The sequence below is a fragment of the Cuculus canorus genome, chromosome 2 (genome assembly GCF_017976375.1).
Source record: "Cuculus canorus isolate bCucCan1 chromosome 2, bCucCan1.pri, whole genome shotgun sequence".
Classification (NCBI taxonomy): domain Eukaryota; kingdom Metazoa; phylum Chordata; class Aves; order Cuculiformes; family Cuculidae; genus Cuculus; species Cuculus canorus.
Window position 1 is genome coordinate 78,798,647 of NC_071402.1, and position 21,691 is coordinate 78,820,337.

At 42.9% G+C, this 21,691-nt stretch overlaps 1 protein-coding gene across 1 annotated transcript in view; it reads right to left on the reverse strand.

Moving 5' to 3' along the window:
• ANKH (ANKH inorganic pyrophosphate transport regulator) overlaps positions 1 to 21,218 on the reverse strand; it is a 106,860-nt gene extending 85,642 nt beyond the window's left edge. Inside the window, exon 1 of the mRNA XM_009570282.2 lies at positions 20,683 to 21,218. Coding sequence (XP_009568577.1) covers positions 20,683 to 20,778 — 96 coding nt within the window. The 5' untranslated portion in view covers positions 20,779 to 21,218. The remainder of the gene's footprint in view (positions 1 to 20,682) is intronic.
• Positions 21,219 to 21,691: the final 473 nt, after the last annotated feature.

Genomic DNA, 21,691 nt, shown 5'->3' on the forward strand with positions numbered 1-21,691 from the left:
CTAGGTGATCTAGAATGAAACATAGCATTAAAATACAGAATACTGTAACTGAACTAGCAATGCTTAGTTAAACACAGAAACTGTCATATCTTCAGAGTCTAAATTCTCTGCACAAAGACATGGTGAGTCAAGATACCATAGTAAAAAAATCCCTTCCTCTGCATAAGCATATTTAATTTTTATGTTCAGCTTTGCGTTGGTATCTGTAAGTTTGCATTTTCACTGCTTCACAGATACCGAAGTTGTACAGTATAAGGAAAAGATTGAAACACAGGCCTCTTAAATGCAGGTGAATCAAGTAAATCACTTTAATTTCATTGCTGGGATTTTTTTCTTTTTTTTTTTTTTTTTTAGTAAGACTGTACATTTATGCAGGGCTGTATTGTCTCATCATCTGCAATGTTCTTCTTTAATCTTTTTGTCTGAAACAAATGATGCTGTCTGCCTGCCACAGCTGGTTACAGCCTTTCTGATTTTGAGCTGAGGTTTGTTCACAATCTGTTAGTGGATTTGGCTAGACTAATGCTGTTTTCTGTTCCTGCTATTAGTTTTATAAATATAATTGAGACAATATAATATTGCAACATTGGTTTGTTATCCATCTTCAAAAAAGTGAAATGTATCAGCTATAGCTTCAGAGAAGCCTGTTTCATGGCCCTAACTAGCCTCTCTCCTTTGTTTAACTGTCTTAAAAATGGTTATAGTCAGATGTATGTTTTGTTGCTCTTATGTAAGTAAAATAAACGTTTATCTGTATAGGAAAATGTGAAAGATAGAACTACTCACATGCTGTAGTTCTCAATTCAGAGTTTCATACAAAAACTACACACTTGCCTAAATCACTGCCTTAAATTCCATTTTCATGGAATTAACAGTATAAGAGATCAGCTTTATCTCAGCTTTATCCCCAGAAATCATCTCACACTTCTATACAGTAAGAATCAGTTTTTGCCTGTTCATGTCTGAGCTTGTTCTTCCCAGCAGCCACTCTCCAGATGCGCCAATGAGCAAAAAAGACTTCTAACAGAGGCAACTCAGATATCACTCCTCAGGTATCCAGTGAAGGCAGATGCAATGGTTTCCTCATCTTTTCCTGGAGCTCTCTATCTTACTCTAACAATAAAAATGCAGAAGTTCGCTTCAGTTACAAATAAAGACCAGGCTATTGACTCAGTAAAAGAAAAGAACATCCTTTGCCTCATTTTGTTAGTTTCATTAAAGTCTGTGAGATTTGGTTACTTCTTTCTACAACTGACATCCTGCAGCCTCATTGGGATTATCTGGTAATAGTAAGTAAAGAAGTCTTTTTGCATACTGTTGCTCTCTCTTTTCCTGTCAACAATGAGTGCAAGGTACCTTCTTTTTCACTGCTGACTTCTCAGCCTATCGCAAACGAGTCCTGGTGATACAGTCAGTACAAAACAAAGGTATGTTTGAGGCAGTAAAATGAATGTTTTAACTACTCGCTTCTCTAGTCTTTCCTGTCTTTCTCTTCTGAAACACCATTAATATGCAATAAGCACTCAGCATTTATTTTATTTTAAATTATTGGAAACAAAAGAGGCTGAATCATGCTACATGAAGAAGCAGATATTCTTCACTTTTACAACAGCACTAACTTGTGACAGAAGCTGTGGAATATCATAGCCAACAGCTTTGATGTTACAATAAAAACTAAGAACACAGAAGGTGTCATTCCCTGTAGGTGAAAAACTGGTGGACCTTCATCTTAAATCCACATTGGTCTGACGGGTTAAAAAGCTGCTGTTTGAAGCCTTGAATTTGTTCCTCTCCTGACCTTTTCTTTTATTGTCTGAGTAAAGGGAGATTTGCTTATTGGCATATCCCAGGCTCTTGAGTTTTATTCTGCTTTTTACATAATAAGTTCTTTGTCCACAAAGCAAAGAAATGTGATGACTATAGCTTTTGTTCCAAGATCCAGGCTGAGTTTTGGACCATTAAGACTCTTTCCAATTGTAAGATCTCATTCCCTCAGGCTTTTTATGTAATGGGTGATAAAGGAGTTGGAAAGAAAATTTATTGCTTCTTTTTCTTAAAGGCTTTCCTTTTCATCCTTGACAGTGGTAACGGGACCTTTACCGCTGATGCTATTGGATTTCTCCTGAGTGTCTTATTCTTTGGTGTCATTAACAAGATAAGTTATCCTTTCCTAAATCTCCCCCTCCTGTTCACTTTCACGGGTCATGTTTTTGCATGACTTCAATGTTAATGTGCAGAAAGTTCCCACTCAGTGTGTGGAAACTCTACAGGCAGACTTGGATTAGGAGGGCACTTACTTGTCATGGATCTTCAGGTATCTTTTCTGTGGGTATCAGATACTACAGACAGCCAAAAAACTTGCAGTGAGCCAAAAGGAAATGGAGCTGCTTTTATGTCATGTGATATTCCTCTTCTTTCTTTTTCCCAGACTTCTCTCTATTTGCAGTTTAGAAACCTACCATTGTGCTCCACATTCATATTCCCAGTGAAGATTATTTCTAATGACCTCACAGTTTCATAATGACATTCAGCAACAGCAGACATGTCTCTCTCTGCACAGGCTGCAGCAATTTCTATTTCCAGACAGTCTCTATTCTGCTTAGTTAACAATGATACAGCAAATTTTTAATTCATTACCAACAGTGAATGAAAAAGATCAGCTTTTTTAAACGACAAGAGGGAAAAAAAAGTGAAGTTTCCCACATCTTAAGGACATGGCTACATGGGGCATAATGATTACTCAAGGAGCAAACATACGCAGGGAAACGCCAAATTGGTGCTCATTTTCCTATGCATTAGTCTAGCAATGAAGAGTGATCACTAGAGATAAAAAGGGAATATCTATGCAGAAAGATTTAAACCTTTGTGAATCTAGGATGTAAGAATAAAGTAAACAGATCTGCCATTTTATTTGTAGAAGAATGAACTCTGCACTGATTAAAAAAAATATAAAGGTCAACAGCCTTCATGTCTCATGAGGATACAAGCTGAATGCAGCTGGATGCAGGTACTTCTGCCGGTGAGAGAGAGTCTGCACAATCCAGTGTATCACGGGAATTCCTACTTGCTCCTGAAGCACCCAGGGATGGGAACAGCTGGAGACAACAGCAACTACTCTGCAATAGCTACTTTGTGCCAACAGTAATTAATCCCAATGTATTCAGGGGACAGGAATCCTCTCTTTGCTATGCATGCCCAGCCCCGTGGCACAGAGGCCGAAGTCTGCAACCAGTCTCACCATACAAACACCCCTTCACAGCAATAGAGGCATGGCATTGCAAAAAGGTCCTTGAGAACAACGGTAGCAGAAGGACCCACCTCTCTAGGTGTACAGTGGTGGGTAGAGTAGGAAAAAAGAGTTGGACAATATGATCTTGAAAGTCTTTTCCAACCTAAATGACTCAACAGTTCTAAAACTCTTGCCTCCTCATCTCACTTGCACAGCTGAACAAGGAGTAGAGCCAGATAATGGACACAGGTCAAGGCAGGTACGACAAATCTGGTGGACAGACTGTTTGCTTTCATCTACTATGCACAGAGTTATTAAACCATGCTTAACCAGCGCTTGGACACTCATGTGTATCTGGTGTAACTAGAGAGAACATAGAAGCCCCCAAGTCAAATAAAACTCCCTTTTCCCTCAACCTTGATCCAGTTCAATGAAAATGCTCGGTCTCCCAAATGCAGAAGTAAGCCTCTAATGTTTCATTATTTCTCTCCTTATAGGATGCTTAGTTTTAGTCATACCACGAAATAATTTTAAAATCACACTTTTTATTAACAAAAGCAACACAAATATGTCTTCTTATTCATTACAATTATGTAGAGGCCAACAAATTTAATGCCCTCACTTCTGAAATGCTATATTTCTTCAGGTACTGCATCTTACAAAATTTACAATAATTTTTTTTTCTTTAGATATCTCATTACTGTAGTAATAGCTTTCAGAAGGACCAAAGAAGTGCAATTCAAATAGATGGAAATACATAGACTGAGCTGTTCAAATTTAAGATTCTCTCCCAGTGTTCTCAGCGCAGTCTGGATACTTTCCTCTGTAGCTTACTTATAGCACCCTTGTCTTCTACCAAGAGTATGCTACAGCAGCAATGTTTAAAAGGATTTTCAGATGACAACACCAACCTGCTATGTGGAATGCTGGAAGAAGACACAGGAAATGAAAAAATGGGAAATTATATCATGTTTGGTGATTGTCCTAATTAGGGGTCAAAGGCAATGGTAAAGCAAACACTGACGTTCGGCTTTGATTTATCATTAGCATGCAAAACAGAAAAAATGAACAGATAAGCTGTCCTGTGAACAGGGATAAAAGGGCACTGCCAAACCCTTCCAAATGTTGTTTACTGTGTTATCGTTGAAAGCACTTCTTTATAAACCTGAACATACATTGTGTTCTCTCATTATATTTGTCCTCATTCAGCTGAGCAACCTACATCCCCAAGCTCATCCCTCTTCTGTATCGTCATCCCCCCATCCCAGCTCATTCTGCTGAGGCAGAAAATGAACAGAGCTTCATTTGTTTGCCCGTGCCAGCAGCAGCAATGTCAGGCTCACATAAGCAGCTGCCCTGCATCCGTGGCCCCAGCCAAACAGACACTCGCATTTTTTGGGAGTCATGCATCCCAATGAACTGCTAAAAAAAAAGGAAGAGAGGTTATAGAGATTAAACCCGGAGTAGTTTAGATTGAGGGCAAATTCAGAGAGATTAAAAAATTTGCTATTAGAAGAGAAAAGGATTAGGGCTTAAATGGCAATAGCAGTTTCTCTTAGGTGATCACTGGACAGCGTAAGCTGAAGCCAGAGCATCCACTTTCTTGCATCTCCACTCAGAGATCTCAGAGATTTCCATTTTTTTTTTGTGTATATACAGTTCATATAATAGGTGTGTATATATATGTGTGTACATAAAAAATAATAGTTGTCTGTACCACATTCTGCTTTCTCTCTTTCTTCCCATCACACAGGGAAAAGAAACAATTTCCAAGGGTGTTCGCTTCAGTCCTTTGCTGTGCTCCAAGCATATATGCGATACAATGACTTTCATTAACTCAGCCTTAAAAGTTCAGCTTTCCTGCCCCACCTCTTTACAGAGCCTCATTTGTCAGGTAGTTTAAAGCCTTCTTCATTTCCAGCTTAAAGGTACTCACAGTCTTTTTACAGTCAGATGTTGCTACCCAGTTAGCTCTTGTTTGCAGGTAGGCTAACATCTTCCTTTATCTATGTACAGACAGCAAACATACTCATGTCTTACGCATTCTTTGTGGGATACAGACATCAAGGTCTTCTAGTTTCTCCTTCTCAGATAGGATGAAAACCAGAGAACTAATAGCTGGGGTTTCTTTTCCTAATCTTTTGAATGAGCTTGAATTGACCTGCCTTAAGTACCTGTGGGCAGAACCGTGCTAAGTATCGCAGGTAAAATCTCATTTGAGGTATGCATCGTCCCTACTGGGAGACAGGTCATCACATAAACCCTCCACCATCTCCGGTTTTCTCATCTTTATGTCACCCTCACATATTTCTATTCTTTTTTTTCCCCAAAGAACAGGAGCTCTTTGTGGTAATACTTGAGGGTGTTTGCAGTGCCTATACAGGGGAACACTCATGCATATTTGTTAGGAGATGACTCTGTTTTGATAAACTTAAAAATGTGCAATTTGAACTCTTGAGAGTGCTAAACAAGCCAAAAGCTATCTGCTACTAAAGCTGTTATTTCAGTAAGTTGTTCATTCAGAATACTTTCTCCTCATTGCATGGTTTGATTCTCTGCATCATACCAGCTGGCTTGTTGTTTGCTTACTCGCCTCCACTCTTCTGCTTTATTTCTTCCTTCATTATCAACCTCTGTAGAAATGTTATCAGCAACTGTTGTAAGGTGGAGAGGTCTGAAAAAAGTCTTAAGATCAGTGTTGGCTCAGCAAAAGTTTAATTTAGAACATGTGATGAGTCTGACTCACGCAGTGCTATTCATGCCATCCATCCTCGATTTGGAACAAGCCTACTAGTTTACTTATGACCTGGAAATGTCTGAAGCCAAATTATATATAGCATTTTAAAAGTATTTATGATGTTAAGAATGGTTATAAACATCTCCAAAGTCCCTCACGATGAAACTGTGATGCACAGGTTCCCCACGGCTACTTTTCTGTCTGAAGCTGACACTGAACACCTATTTCACAACATATGGACCACTCTGCACAACACATTCATGCCCACGTACAAACGACTGGGCTTGACATGCTTCTCCCAAGTTTCCTCAAAAGGATTGCCTATGAAAGAATACACAAAAGAGCAGAAGTACTCTCTGATTCAAAAGAGGCTTTGATGAGATTAGATTCTCCCAGTGCTCCAACATCTTTATCTCTGACCTTGCAGGTAAGAAAACATTACTGGTCAGCTACAGCAATGAGACCTCTATGACAGGATGAACAGGCATGTGTGGAATGCAGGCAATGTTATTCTCGTCTGTGATCCAGAAATTGGCTTTAAGACTTAGTGAGAGTATAATCACCCTGACATTCGTTTGCAACATCTTAAAAAAAGCCACCAGTGAGGACAGCAGGCATTTACCACGTGCCACCTGACATCAGTATGTAGGGAGAAAAATTTCACTGCTTCTCCCACACAGCATTGTGCTGAGCAGGAATTCAAAGCAAGCCACTGGGGTGAGGTTGAGAGGGAGACGCTGGTCACCAGCAGTGGCAGAGCAGTCACAGCCATGCCTTGCAAGCACTGCAACATGCCAGCTCACAGAGAAAAAGTATCTGAACCAGACTGACTCAGCGCTGGCCCTGACACGGTGGGATGTGAATGGAGAGTACAAATAGCCAGGCAGCATGTTCCCTGGTACCACAACTGCACGCCTGGAGGAACACGAAGTGGCGAGCATGGACTCTTCGCTAGATAAATTTTGCATTTTCACAAAGCTCACGGTCTTTACTTGAAGCTCAGCTGCCTCCTATGAGATAAATAGCTGTGTTTGAGCTTAACTCAGGCCTAAATTTAAAGCCCACAAACATAAAAAAGATTTTGAGTTAAGCATTTCTCTGGCTGAACCCGGCTTCAGGGAAGGAATCTGCCGGGGGTGGGTGGGAACCTTGCTGTCATGATTACAGTGGGCTGCCTGCCTGTAAATGACAATGGAACGTGCTCTGGAAGCAGTTCCTGCACAGCCACGGAAAAGGAAAACTAGAGAGGACAGATGGTAAGCAGATATTTAAAGATTACAGACGACTCTGGAGAAAAAAAAAAGGTGGCAAATGGGTGGCAGGGTGTCAAGGATGATGCAGGGAAGAGAGTTGGGAGCTGTCCAGGGCCACAAACCACAGCAGTGCAAGGGAGGCCCCAACTCTCGGGTGAAACCAAAACATCCCCAGTTTTAAATAAACAAGTATAAACAAAAGTCCAGAAAAAAGGTGTTTAAATATGAGACTGACAATGCTCCTCAATCCTTTTGGGTTTGGGTTGTCAGGCTGCAGGCAATAGACTGTTGGTTACGGCGTTCCATCAGTGTGCTGCCACGCAGGGATTCAGTGGAAGGGAAAAAAAAAAAAGGTCTGAATAGTGCACCCCTCCCTATTTTTATGTCCCGTTTCTCTCCTTCTCAATGGGATGTTTTCTTTCTTGCACAAAGGAATCACAAAACAAAGGGGTATACACAGAAAATCTGAGGTTATAAAATCTTATCTGGCCAAAATAGAAAGAAGAAAATGCAGAGGTATTTGACGCTAAATATCACGAGACTATAGAGGCACTATTCTTTATGGAGAGTAAATAAGAGATGCTCATGCCTGTAGTTGCCTTTGAAACTAACTCCCAGAAGATGTAATAATAACCTCTTGCAAAACAGCTACCAATCCTTTTTTTGTAACTGTTCCAAGCAGTCTGTGCATCCCTCATTCCTGTGCTGTGTCAACAGCAAAGTGAAACAGTGCTAAGGGTCTCTAATGTTATAATCACATTAAAGGTGAAAAATAAATAAAATACCCATTGTTTTTCCAACTGTACACATAACCACTTCCCTGTCTGGCCAATTTGCGTATTTATTGCCATCGCATGCCATACCCAGAGTTCTCAAGAGATAAGGCAAACTCATCTAGAAATCACTGTATTCGTATTAATGGTTTCAGGTGCTGCTACTATTTCTATCTGCTCTTGAAAAAAAGGTCAAGGGTATTAGTGAGTCATTTTTTTTTCCTCTGTTTATTTCTACAGTTCAGTGCAGGTTATCCTTTATCGCCAGCTGGACGAGTATTGCTTTAACATTCTTCTCAGTGCTGGTCATAGAGAACCAGATTGCCCTCTTGTTAAGCTAAATTTACACTGGCATACCTCCGTTGTCTACTTTAGAATTCCAGCAGGACGAAGGCGGAAAAAATATCTAGTTCATTATTCAGCAAGATATCAATGGTGAAATTACAGCCCCACAGCCGTTTTGTCTGTAAGCATCTCAGCCTTTCTAAGGCAGTGAAAAGCTTTCATGACCAGAGATAGGAATTTGTTGGTCACTGGGACTTCTGGGGTGTGCTGGTACTTCAGACTACTGCAAGCACAACCAAACCCTTGGAGCTCAAGTCACAAATGTGCAACTTTACATGAGGTTTCCTTGACAAAGTCCCGAGGCAATGATTGTGCCTTTGCTAGCTATTTTCTCCTTAGTGATGCAACCGCCCACAATGCGGTAGGAGCTTGCAGCTGACATAAAAGGCATGTCGTGATTTGGAAAAGCTAGCTCACAGCTACACAGGCCTTTTCAGGACAGTGATACAAAGCTCACCAACAGGTCAAGCCTACAATATGAAAATGTCAAGCAGGCTACCTGCTGTGATTTCTCATAAATTTATTAAAAAAGAGTAACTCTGGCCTCTGCACAGTACTAGCAGAAAAAAACACACTGCTTATATATTGGATCCAGAAAGCATTGCTGAAGAAAGCTCTTCCCAGGGCTATTACAATGCTGGAGCATGTCCTAACCAGTAGACCGTTGACTGCATCTCAGAAAGCTCATATAAGAACAAGACGGTGAATGCTGAAAGGTCGTCATGCTTTCATGCTTTGAAATAAAAAGCTCTGAAGCAAAATGACTGCCCATAAGTATATAAAGAATAGTGGCACAGTAATGAGGAGCACTCTAAAGGTTGCGTTTGGAAAAGATGAAATCCATGTACAAAATCACTGATTCAAAAATAATGTAGCATCTGCACGCGCAACCAGTATAATAACATGTAACCAGAGGCAGATCAAACTTTAAGGGACACATCAGGTGCATATACAATTACCTACACAGACCCATGCACAGCTCTTGTCAATATTTCCTTAACCAGTTCGCCTTGTATATAAGTCAGTAAGTAATCAAGACAGTACTTAAGCACCACTCAGTGTATCATTCTCCTATAAAGGCAGTTTCCTGCTCACAACACACTATGTACATTGTGCACCTTTTGTATTAGAGAAATACTTGAAAATTGTGTTTACATGTGCCAAACAGAAATTTTTTGTGGATGACTACCTGTGGCATTTTAAAGATCTGAAAAATGTTTTCTGGTTTGGACTTTCTTTCGCCTTCAAAGCAAGTGGTTAAGATTGTGAAATCATTATGCCCCAACATAAACAAAGGGGAAGCTGACAGTGCTGTCACACTAAATTTGGAGCCCCACTTTACCAGTTGTTTTGTAATGCTGAAGTGCAGACCATGATGACCACAGATGTCATTATGTGCAAAAAAAAAGGAGAACTGGGGTTATTTTGACAGCCTTCAAAAAACTATGACCAAGGGAGGGCAAAAAAGAAAAGGTAATGAAGAGGATGATCTGAATACTCAGACTGGAACATTTATTCCCCATCACCACTAAGGTAACCCATAGGCTGTGCAAACAGGGAAAATTCAGCTGCCCTTCCAAGTACCTCACCTGGTATGTTAACTTCTGCCAGGCAGAGTCACTGGCCAGTTTGAACCCACCTCTCTAGCTGGCCTATTGGGCTCAGGACACTGCAAATATTCCTAGCATTTGAAGTCATCTCCAAAATGCCACAGTGAGGGAGGAAGTGGGATGGACTGATGGAGTAAGTCACGAAAGCTAATAACAGGATGAGGGCAAAATGGATGGACTCCCTGGTAGCAATTAGGGTGAGTAGCTGCGCTGCAGTTTCCAACCTGGTGACAAAGCCATATGGATGTCTGCATAACTAAACCACTCCAGCACCCATAGGACAACCAAACAAAACAAAGTATCTCCAGAACTAAACTGGAGAGACGATTAAGGTGCATGGCTGGGTGTGCACATTATGGCACTGGAGGGCTTGAAATGTCCCCTGTGCTTGCCAGGTCTCCTCTCACACCAGCTATCCCTTCAGGCCCCTCAAAAAGCTCACCAAGCCTCCAGCTTAAAAGCAGAGTAAAGATCTCCCTTACTTCCACACTGAGGACATCAACACTCCATTTCCCTCATATCTGAAAGGTCTTCATATTTTGATAAGCTCATATCATTTGGGTTTTTCCTGTTCAGCTCTGCTGGGGAGATCCCAATACTATGTTTCTAAAATGAACAAGACTGGGGCTTCACAGTCAGTCAATATGCTACTAGCTAGGTAACTCTGTTTTCTCTCCCTAGCAAGTGCTCTCTGAACACTGAACCTAGGAGGTGTGTGGAAAACAGAAGGGTATAAAACAACTGTTTAATGCTAGAAATTCTGAGCTTACGAGTTGCATTTTTTGTATATTTTACATTAGTCTGTGCAACTTAATAGGAAAAGGCCATGCTAACAGCCCATAACTACATTGCCCTTCTAGATTCCACTGTTTTTGAGGAATATGTAGTTCCCAAGCTGCTTGTCTCTCTCACCAAAGATATGGTCTTCGGGTTTGATCCACCACATACAGCAATTCACATTGATCACAACTCCTTTTGCTTTCAGTGAGTCACTGAATTTGAGCCTACAGAAAACGTCACCACCACCTAACACTGTTTTAAGAAGCACATCACTCTTCATGCCAACACATTTTAGAAGAGAGTAACATGTGAGAGGGAACGACTCTTGCTCTTTACTTAGAAAATTATCTGAAAAACCTTTTCAGTTTAAATTATGTTTGATCTCTTTTGCTGCTCCTAGCCACGTTCTCCTCCAAAGCAGTGACCTAAGCAACCACATTTCCTCTCCTTCATGACCACACCACAGTTCACATAACTCCAGACAGTTACCAAATTCTCTTTTTTGCCTGAGTTATAAATGCTTCATTTCTATAATCTTTCCACTTATGTAACTCATATTTTTTCCCCCTTCACCAGAACTAAATATGCAAAGTGTCTTCCTGGCCACTAATGCTGCCATTACTCATTTTCTTGTCAAATGGGCTAAACGCTTTTTAATTGCTGGCAGAGGGAATGTAACGATGGACTTGTGCAGGAGTCTGTCTTTCATCCGCAGGACAGCAGATCTGAGATCACAGGCTGTCAATTTGCTGGAGCACGCTGGTGTGCTGCAGCAAAGATAGTCTTTGCAATGAAGAGAGAACTGCTGGAGGTGGATCATAGCTACCTCACCTTAGCTGGCCATGGCCATGGGAATAGGAGCTGCAGCTCATTGGCAGAGGGATTGTACAAATAAGATATTGGTCACTGATAAGCAGTAGAATAAAAGAGGGGTAACACGATGTGAGTAGCAAGGAAACAGGAAACAATCTAATAAAATCTAAATATAAATCCTGAATTTTCAGGGAAGTAGATGTCAAATGTTATCATTAAAAAAACAGAAGAAGAGCAGTGGTTGCAGTGTAGTTGCACCTCTTATACCTACACATGCGGCCCATCCACCTTAATGTCTGAGGGAGGAAAAACTCAATCCTGGCTAGCATGTGTCAATGCTTTCATCATTCAGTGTTAGTCAAAGCTCTGCAGCCACACAGATCGAAGGCCAGCACATGAAAGCTCAGGCATGACCTGCATCTGACTTGATTCATTAATTTAAATAAGCAACACAGGTAAGAAGGTGACAAGACAGAACATTTTCCTGTCAAAAGCTCAAAAGCCTTTCAACTATATCTGTCAGCAGACTTACTAGCATGTGCTTTGGTGTGGTGAGCTTGCAGCCCCCCAGAACCCTCTACCTTAGGTAATATACACAAGGAGTTGGAGACAGGTAACTAAATTACTGTAAACACTAATATGCTCTTCAGCTTGTACGTATGCAAATTTTCCCTGCATCATCACTGGGAAAATGTTTGGACTCCAAAAATTGAAAAAAGGTTGGAAACAATCGCGTTAGTGATCTGGTAGCAATGCAAAATAGCTACGTGAAGCACATCACTTGAAAATAAGTTACATCTTGCATTTTATTTGCTTCCCACGTTGAAAGCTGAACTCTTGCTGAATCAGTACATCAGTAAAGCAAACTGGGCATGCTGGGTAATAGTGACCACCTTTTCTCCAACAGTAACACTTCTGCCACATCAGAAACTGAATTTTTTACATCATCTTGTGGAAAATAATTAATTTCGCACTTGAAGTTTCATGCCATTGTAGTGCTTATTTTTTAACAAACTGCTTTTAACACTCCAGTATTTTTCCTTTGCCCTTTTCTAGAATGTTTTTGAAAAGAGTATGAAAATCAACTGTGCCTTAACAAGTAACAATGCTGTACTCATCCCTCTTTGGAACCCGACGCATGTTTACACCTAGAATTACTCTTAGTTAATATTTCACACAGGAACTTTTCTTCTGTACAATATTAGAAAGGAATTAATCAAGAAAAATTGCATATGCAGAAAAACTCTAAAGCAGGGTAGCTTTAAAGTTCTGTGGAAAATCTGAAAGAAAAGCAGTACTGTAGAGCAGAGAGAAGTTGGAAAATTGCAGAGTTTTGCTCTTTCAGACACTGAAGTTCATGGGTCATTTAGGTCTCTTGTTCCTATGGCAGTTCTTTATTAATGCTCCAGCTAATGGTTATCTGAAAAGGCAGCGGCAGTGTCTAAAACCATAGCTACAGCAGTATTATGTCAATCAATCAAGCAAAAGGAAGCATCATCTGATGATCTAATCATTTATTAACACTCCTGTTTCTTTCTCCCCCAAACCCACAGGTTTCCAAGCACAAATAGGATAAGATGCCAAGAGCTGTTTAGATTAGCTTGTTAAAATCTAAGATAGTTAAAAATTTTCCATCTTATTTTAAGAAACACATGTTTTGATATGCTATTTAAACTGGAATAGAGCTCAGCAGTAATGTATGTGTTATTTAAAAACATCACAGATTTCTGAAAGTAGCTACAAAGCAAAATCTGTTTGGAATTGCTCAGTTTTATGCACGAAGGTTTCTGCATGAGCTGGCAGATATATTTAAATTTTCTATTTACACACAACTTACATATCCGTGTTTTACAAACATGAAGGAATAAACTTTGTAACTGCCTTAAACACATCACTTTTTTAGAACTGACAAAATCCACACAAAAACAGAGATAAATGCTTTGTCTGAGATCAAGATAGGAAGTCAATTAATAGCCAGAATCTGCACTTTCAGAGCTGGCACCCTGCATATATGCCTTTGCATATAAAAAGTCACTTATCTTCAAACAGTCATAAGATTGGTCATGTCATGTAAGTCTTTATATGCAATTGAGTTCTCCATGGAGCAGCAAAATGACTGAAGATTAAAAAGAAGTCAGTTCAGACCAAATGAAATGCGCAGAGAAATCAGCTTTCATGTTTGTTTTTTTATAAATACAACCAAAATAAATGAACACAAAAAAAATTTGAAAAACAATCAAATGGTCAGTTCAACTCAAACCCAAAAGTTTTATTTCGGAGGTTTCTCTCCGTAACACAGAATGCAGTGGTTCAAACCCCTTTCAACATTTCAATTTTTTAAGTTTGGCTTGGGATATTGGCATCTCCCTTTCCTAATGCTGTCTTAGCGTATTACTAGATTTTCACTGGCATGGGGAGAACTCAAGCCCTCTATCTAAACTAAGCACCAGGTGTGCTCAGCTACCATATGACCCTTCTTCAATGAATATCCAGGGATATTACGACTGAAGTCTCCCCAGAGAGAGCCCTTCACCCTAGAGACTAGGAACTTGGGACTGCTCGGCACCTTGTCTCCCTTCACACTGGTTACTCTTCTGGTAGGGAAAATAATTTCCATGGCATGAACATACATTTTATTTTCCAGCAACACTGTGGGAAAATATAATCTCAACTCATAGTTCAGAGAGGAATTAAACTACTTCAGAAAAAAGTATGATGTGTCTGGTTGGTGCTGCATAGGGTTGTTTCTCCCTCCCTCCTTCCCTCCCTTCTTCCTTCCAACCCTTCCTGGAAAAACAGACTATCTCTGCAGCTATGTAGCTGGCCAACTACTTCAGACAAGGTTAATGGGTATCGTCAAGTACAAATCTTGCCAGTTCCTAATAGTGAAGCATAAGAAAGTCCAGAGAAGTCCTTACAGTCAAGCTGACACAGCTAGGGAGTAGGAGGCATCGAGAATGGGAAGCAGAGAACTGGAGGGGTTTGTGAAGGAAGGAGAAGGTTGGGTGAAAAAAGAGAAGGTACTGAGAAATGACGCAAAACACAGATCCTAGTTCTAGATTATATACTATCCACTACAGCAACATAAAATACTGCAGGGGATGGACTTTTCATTAGTAGGTTTATTGTTACAGTTTCTAGCATCATCTGAAATCTTCAGTGGTGCTAGTCCCACTGCTCTTCATAACCTGTTTATTTCATACCTTACGTGCTATAAAATGCAAAAATATATTGGTTTAGCTGCTGGGAGTATGTGCCTTTGCTACCTCTAAGAACATTAATGCATTGCTGAGATCTGGCTTTTATCTGCAAATGCCCATGAGATCTTTGCCTTCTTTCCAGATGTCAGTGTGCACTGCTTGCTTTGAAACTCCAGCAAATGCTTTGCGTGACTGCTGAATGCAATGCCTGGTATCTAATGCCCACTGCAACCAACACAGACATATAAGCCTAATTAATCACTCATGTAGTCTCAATAACTGTACATGAGGTCTACAAGGCCATTCAGCACTGGCTTAAAAACCCCCACTCCTTGGCAGACAACCACTTAAGAGTTGAGGCTCAAGGGCCAGGCTGGCATGTAAAAGGAAGTAAAGCTGCATTGCTCAGAAGAAGTCCCTGGAGTCGGTACTGAAGTCCTTTGCAGATGTTTGCTTCTTCAACTCAATTTCACCTAAGTTTAATTCTAAAGCTATACAGTTCACATTAATTCAAAACAGGGCACTTTCATCAACATATCATACTGATAACATGGTTGTCGTAATATAATACAGTCATGGTCTACACCAGTTCTAAGACCTTGTTAGCTTTCTTGTTTATATGGTACTAAAGTCCTACAGGATTTAAATGAGTTCCTGACCTCTCACGACAGCAATAACGTAAGTACTTTGCACTCATACAGCACCTTTCATCTTGGAGTGCTTCTGACACATGAATTTTCATTACATCCCTGTGACACGCAGGTAGGCATCTAGGCACACTTCAAAGGCAGGAGAACTCTGCCATGGAAAGGTTACACAACTTGGCCCAAATACCCGGTGAACAGCTGGGAATGTGAACTCTCCTATTGCTTGTTCTGAATGTCCAGACAATAACACTAACCTCAAAAATGAGCTTCATAAAGCATTAATCAAAATGTTTAACCCCCTACTAAGTTTGCAAATGGCATGGGCAGACAACAAGCTCGCTAATTCTTTTTGATACGTTATTCATGACTTGTTCTCCTTTTCTGGCAACACTTTTTAACTTAAGAAAAAAACCCAAACAAAACCCATCCAAATAGAAGAAAAAAACAATTTTTTTTCTGAACAACTATTGCAAAATAATGTGGAATCCAAAGCGTTTAGCACTTCCCTTATCCCTAACCTGTTTGATCCCAACCACCACAACTGTGCGTAATTTATGGCAATTTCTCTGCAGGGCTGGAGCACCCGAGTGACCTCAGGAGAAAGTGGCAGCAGGACTCTGCTTGCTCAGTTTTAGCTTCCAAGGACCTGCAAGGTGCTGAACAACATCAAGTCTGCATACCTAACAGTTAGGCTGGCAAACAAAACTGCCCAACCAACAGCTAGTAACAGCAATTGAAACTAATGAAACTTATACGATACCCAGAAAGGAAAAAAACTCCCACTGTTCTGGTTGGTAATTAAGGGACTACTGCAGACAGGACTTGAGTTCAAAACATTGCTCTCTGCCTGCCCTTTGCCACCCTGTGAGCAGTGAAGGGAGTTACCAGCCACATTTGCTGGTAAATTCTATTTAACACTGTCTCGGGCTGATTCTGCGCTTCTGAAAAAGTCAGTGAACTAATGCACACCTCAGCTGCCCTCTTTTATAATAATGCTAATGCAAATATACACATACATTACAAATCAGGCCATCACACTACATGTGCGCAGCTCTGAAACCGTGTTAAAAAAATCAAACAAAAAACCTGATATGGGTGGTAACGGATTTTTGAGCACACAGGTTAATGATGGTATTGTTTGCTGGGTGAGCTGGTTGAAGTTGTATTGCACTCCATCACGTGAAAGCAGTTTATTTCTTTACAAGCAACTGCATTCAGCGTCATTTTTTCACAGGTGATTTTTAATGCAAACTGCTCTCTAACAGCTGAGTTCTAAGTAAAACAGTAATTATTATGAATCTCAGGATAATAAGTCAAGAGTCTAATGCCCTGACCAGCAGAATGAAAAGGAGAATCTGTCTTTTGGTGGTAAGTGTTAAACTCTTGGGATGAAAATACTCTGTTGTGTATATTTGTGCGTGTCAACATACCTAGAGAAACATAAATAAATACATGGATGCACACACACGCACTCATACACACATACACATATATTTGTGCAAAGAAGAAACATTGAGTTAAAATATTTCGGATTATTTTCCTCAAGGCCTTACTCTAAGAAGAAAAGTACTGCAGTACTGTAAAAAAATTTCCAAAGGGAATGGATTGCAGAAAGAAATCATAGAAATAATAGGTTAGAAATGGTAAGTTTCTCTAATCTTCTGGTAACTTACCTAGTCATGCATCAGGACTACATTTCGCGAGGGGGGGGGGAATTCAGATATTTGTCTAAGAAGATTTTATGAGGTGGTCAGATGAGGTTAGCTGACTAGATTGAAATAACTCTGTAACATAGCCTTGTTCCAAAAGCATTGTCAGATGAGGGTCCAAGAGTCAACAGGATACTCTTTGCTGGCTATAGCGGTTCTGGAAGTGGCTACAGGAGCTGAGTTTGCTAGTTCTTGTGAGCAGTGCTCAGCATTTTTTCCTTCCTACAAACTAAACAGCTTTCTCATTGCTAACATCTAGTATGGGGCATTGGAGACAGCCATAAACTATGTTTTGCAAATATTCTCTAGCCTTACTGTAAACCTGCCTTAAAGCAGCAAGAAATCTAGAGACAGCCACATACTAAGGATCTGGCAATTTCCTAGTGATGTTTGCTTTTGAATAAAACTATTCAACACCCAGAAAAGCCTCTCAAGGTGAAAAAAAAAAAAAAAAGGTGAGATTCTATTTATGTCTCACTTTTCGATCTCAGGTATTTTATAGTATTAGGTTTTGTTAAAAAGGCTTTGCTTTGAAAGCTCTACTTCCAAATATTCTTGCTGTTTGAAAGAGCAATATATGAATAGGATGCATCAAGAGTTTATGACTGAGAGCATTTCTTAAACATCACTTCTTCCCTGGTCAGGCAAGGTTCATTATCATCTCCCTCATTTTTTATAGTCTTCTCTTACTTCTGTAGTTCTCCAGTCTCTTTTAAAGTAACATCCAGAGCAAGTAACATTACTTCATGCAAATATTACTTCCTTTATCATTCTTAGAAATCTTTTTTATCTGCAGCATACATTCACACAAGGAGTTACGGCAGCCTTTTCAAAGCTATCTGTTGGCACACCCAGTCTTTACGTTGCTTCTATTCAGCCGTGTTATTAAAGTTATTACAATTTTGGAGATTAGAAAGGTGACTGGCTCAGCAAGTCAGTCTATTTTCAGAAAACGAGTCCAACAATAATGCTCTACAAGTATATAAAAAAACCCTCATGTATTATATACAGGAAAATAAAATCCTTATCCTCTTGTAAGTAAGAGGATCTCTTCAGACCTGGAATAACTTTGTCCCTGCCTCTGTTTCCTTATTCCCATGTAGGCAAATCTCCCACTAGGCTCATACAAAAAGCACCCTTCCAGTTCCTAATCTGGGGCTTTCTGTAGAATTTCCCTGCTCACTAAATTTCTCCCTTTTCGATTAAGCACCTCCCCAGGCTGTCATCTGACATAGGGAACAACCCTAACTCTCCTGAAGGGCCGATACTATAACCCGGTTATCAAACATTTTCTGAGAAATCATGTCCCTAATGTTTTCAAAGTTGGTTAGGTAAGGGCTTACATGTATCATTTGCATGTTAACATCCCTCATGTTTCACTGGTGCCCAACCTGCTAGAAGGCCTGTCACTTACAAAACTGTAAACTCTTGCTTGCTAATTTTTTAAGTCCTCCAGAGCACAGTGAAGTCAAGCGATGCTTTACATGGGCTGACACGGATTTTGAATCAAGCTAATCTTGTATGAAGCAAACTGCACACACGCACCTGTTATAGTCGAGCCTGCTGAGTGAACTGCTTTCAGTTTAACTTCTGCTGTATGTTACCAACTTGGCACGGTTATAGCATTTAAATCCCCTTTTCCCTCCTCTTTTCTGTCTTTAGTTACTTCCTCACCCTCAAGTATGATTTACAGAAGACTGACATAGCAGGGAAGTATATGGTTGTTAGAAAAGGATGGAATTGCATTTTGTAGTGTCTGGGCTTATTTAAATTTAAAGGACTAGGAAGCAAAATGTGGTTAACACAGCCATGACAAACATATGATCAATGTTAGCTATTTTTTCCCACTGTAATATTTTTTCCTTTCACTTTCTTTTTACAAATGGGTGAAAGTACCCACTAATTTACTGGCATCTTTGCTCAAGGAGAATGGGAGCAAGTGCGTATTCCGCTTAGAACACAAGTGCTTCTCAGTGAAACTGAATGACTTAAGACAAGGATAAAAGCTATCTGAGATGTGATACTGACTGTGGCTGCCCATGTTAACACTGGTGAGTATTAATGTATATTGTCCTATTAAACATGTGATAACAGGCCCTATACAGTGCAGCCTGACACAGGACCAGGTTCTTACCTGTCACAAATAACAAAACAAGAGAGGAGCGATCTCCCTAACCACAGTGCCGTGGCAATCAAACTCCCTGTGCTGCGAGCTCAGACAAAAGAGCAGTGGGTACACCAAGTACAAAACATATTTTTAATGCAAATGCAGCAAGCAGTGTTTAGGAGGATGAAGCAGGAGGGATGCGTGTAATGGAATGACGGTGAGTCAAGGGACACCGGGGCATTTTCTTAGAGTCCAGGACAGGGGACAGCCTTAGGTCACCAACACCGAATGTCAGCAGGGCTGGAGTGCACAGGTCTGTTCAGGGCTGAAGTGCTGCGCCAGCAGCTCCTCCTGCTGTGCCACGACCTTTCCAGGCTTCTGCCCTGTGCCCATCACCCGGCCCACAAAATCCCCGTCGGGGGAAGGAGCGCAGCCAGAGGTTCACCTGCTCGGACCCCTCGCCCATGGGATGCGAAGCGGCTGCCTGCCGGGATGCCTCCCGGGATGCTGCCCCCCTCACCGATGGGATGCGGAGCGGCTCCCAGCCGGGATGTCTCCTTTCTCCAGGGATGCTGCCCCCCTAACAGATGGCATGCGGAGCGGCTCCCAACCGGGATGCCTCCTTTCTCCCAGGATGCTGCCTCCCCTCACCTATGGGATGTGGAGCGGCTCCTAGCCAGGATGTCTCCTTTCTCCCGGGATGCTGCCTCCCCTCACCTATGGGATGCGGAGCAGCTCCCAGCCGGGATGCTTCCTTTCTCCCGGGATGCTGCCTCCCCTCACCTATGGGATGTGGAGCGGCTCCTAGCCAGGATGTCTCCTTTCTCCCGGGATGCTGCCTCCCCCCACCTATGGGATGCGGAGCGGCTCCCAGCCGGGATGCCCCCCTCCTCCCGGGATACCGGAGGCGGAGGGGACCGTGACGCTGCGGCAGCGCGGCGGGGCGTGGGAGCGGGATGGAGCCGCCGGGGAGCGGGATGGAGCCCCCGGGGAGAGGGATGGAGCCTCCGGGCAGCGGCAGCCGGGCCTCCCTTCCCCGCTCCAGCACGCCGGGATGCGCCTCCGGCTGTGCGAGGATGCGCCGGGATGCGCTACAGAAGCACCTGAGCGGCCGTGGCAGCGTGGGGGGGGATCAACCCAAACCACCCCGCGGCGAGCGCATTATGTAATTTCAGATTATATAATCCTTAAATAAAGGGGGGGGAGAGGGAATAATAAACAAATAAACAAACAAACAGCCGGAGCGCAAAGGCGCTGCGGCTGCCGGCGGGGCTGCCCGGGGCGCGCACGGAGGCGCCGCCGCGATGCGCCGGGAGAGGACGGCGAGGCCAGGCTCGACCCGCCTCCCTTTCCCTTCCTTTCCCTTCCTTTTCCTTCCCTTCCCCGCGGAGGCGGCGATCCCGGCGCTGCGGGAGGGTGGCTCGGGGAAGGGAAGGAGGGAGGGAAGGGAGGGAAGGAGGGAGGCGCTGCCTTCCTTACCTGCTCCCCGAAGTCGATGGCGATGTTGGTGATGCCGAGGGGGACGAGGAAGCGGATGAGGGGCCAGTAGTTTGTGAGCGCTGGAAATTTCACCATAGTCCCAGCTGCGCGGTGACCCCCCGGCGCATCTGCCGCCGCGGGAGGACGGGAAAGGGAAGGATGAAAGGGCAAAGGAGGAGGGTGCGTGCGTGTCCCTGTGCGTGTGAGCGAGCGGAGGGGGGCGGCGGGGGAGAAGGGCGAAGGAGCAGAGGCGGCGGAGCCCCCCGAAGGATAAAGCCCGGCGGGGAGCGCTCCTGCCTCGCCCGGCGCGGCTGCAGGCTGTGCCGCCGCCTTAGCAGGAGATCAAGTCCATCCCCGCCGCCCTCCTCCCACACAACAACAACGATCCGCCGCCGCCGGAAAAAAAAAGAGGAGGGACACCGCCGCCAGCCGCTCCTGCGGGCAGCGCTGCCATCCTCGGGGCGCGGGGGACGGGGCTGGATGGAGCCTCCCCCCCCCTCCCCTCTCCCCGCTCGCCGCTTTCCGCGCCGCCTCCCTCGCGGCGGCGGGTGCGGGGCCGCCCGGGCACGTGGGTCTGACACAGGCTCGGCGGGGGAAAGAGCGGCATCGAGCGGCGGCAGCGAGGCGGGGGGATCGTCCTCCTCGCCGAGCTGGGCTCTGGGGCTCCTGGAAGGTCGGAGGGTCGTGAAGGGAAGAGGGGGAGTTGGTAAAGGAAAAGAGCTTTGAGATGACCGAGTCCAGCCGTACCTGTCCATTACTGAGCCATGTCCCTGAGCACCTCATCCACCCGCCTTTTAAACATCTCCAGGGATGGAGACTCAACCACCTCCTCTGGCAGCCTGTGCCAGTGCCCAAAACCCTGTCAGTGAGAGGGGCTGGAGCACCTCTGCTGTGAGGACAGGTGGAGGGAGTTGGGGTTGTTCAGCATGGAGAAGAGAAGGCTCTGAGGAGAACTTATAGTGGCCTTCCAATATCTGAAAGGGGTCCTACAAGAAAGCCGAGGAGGGAC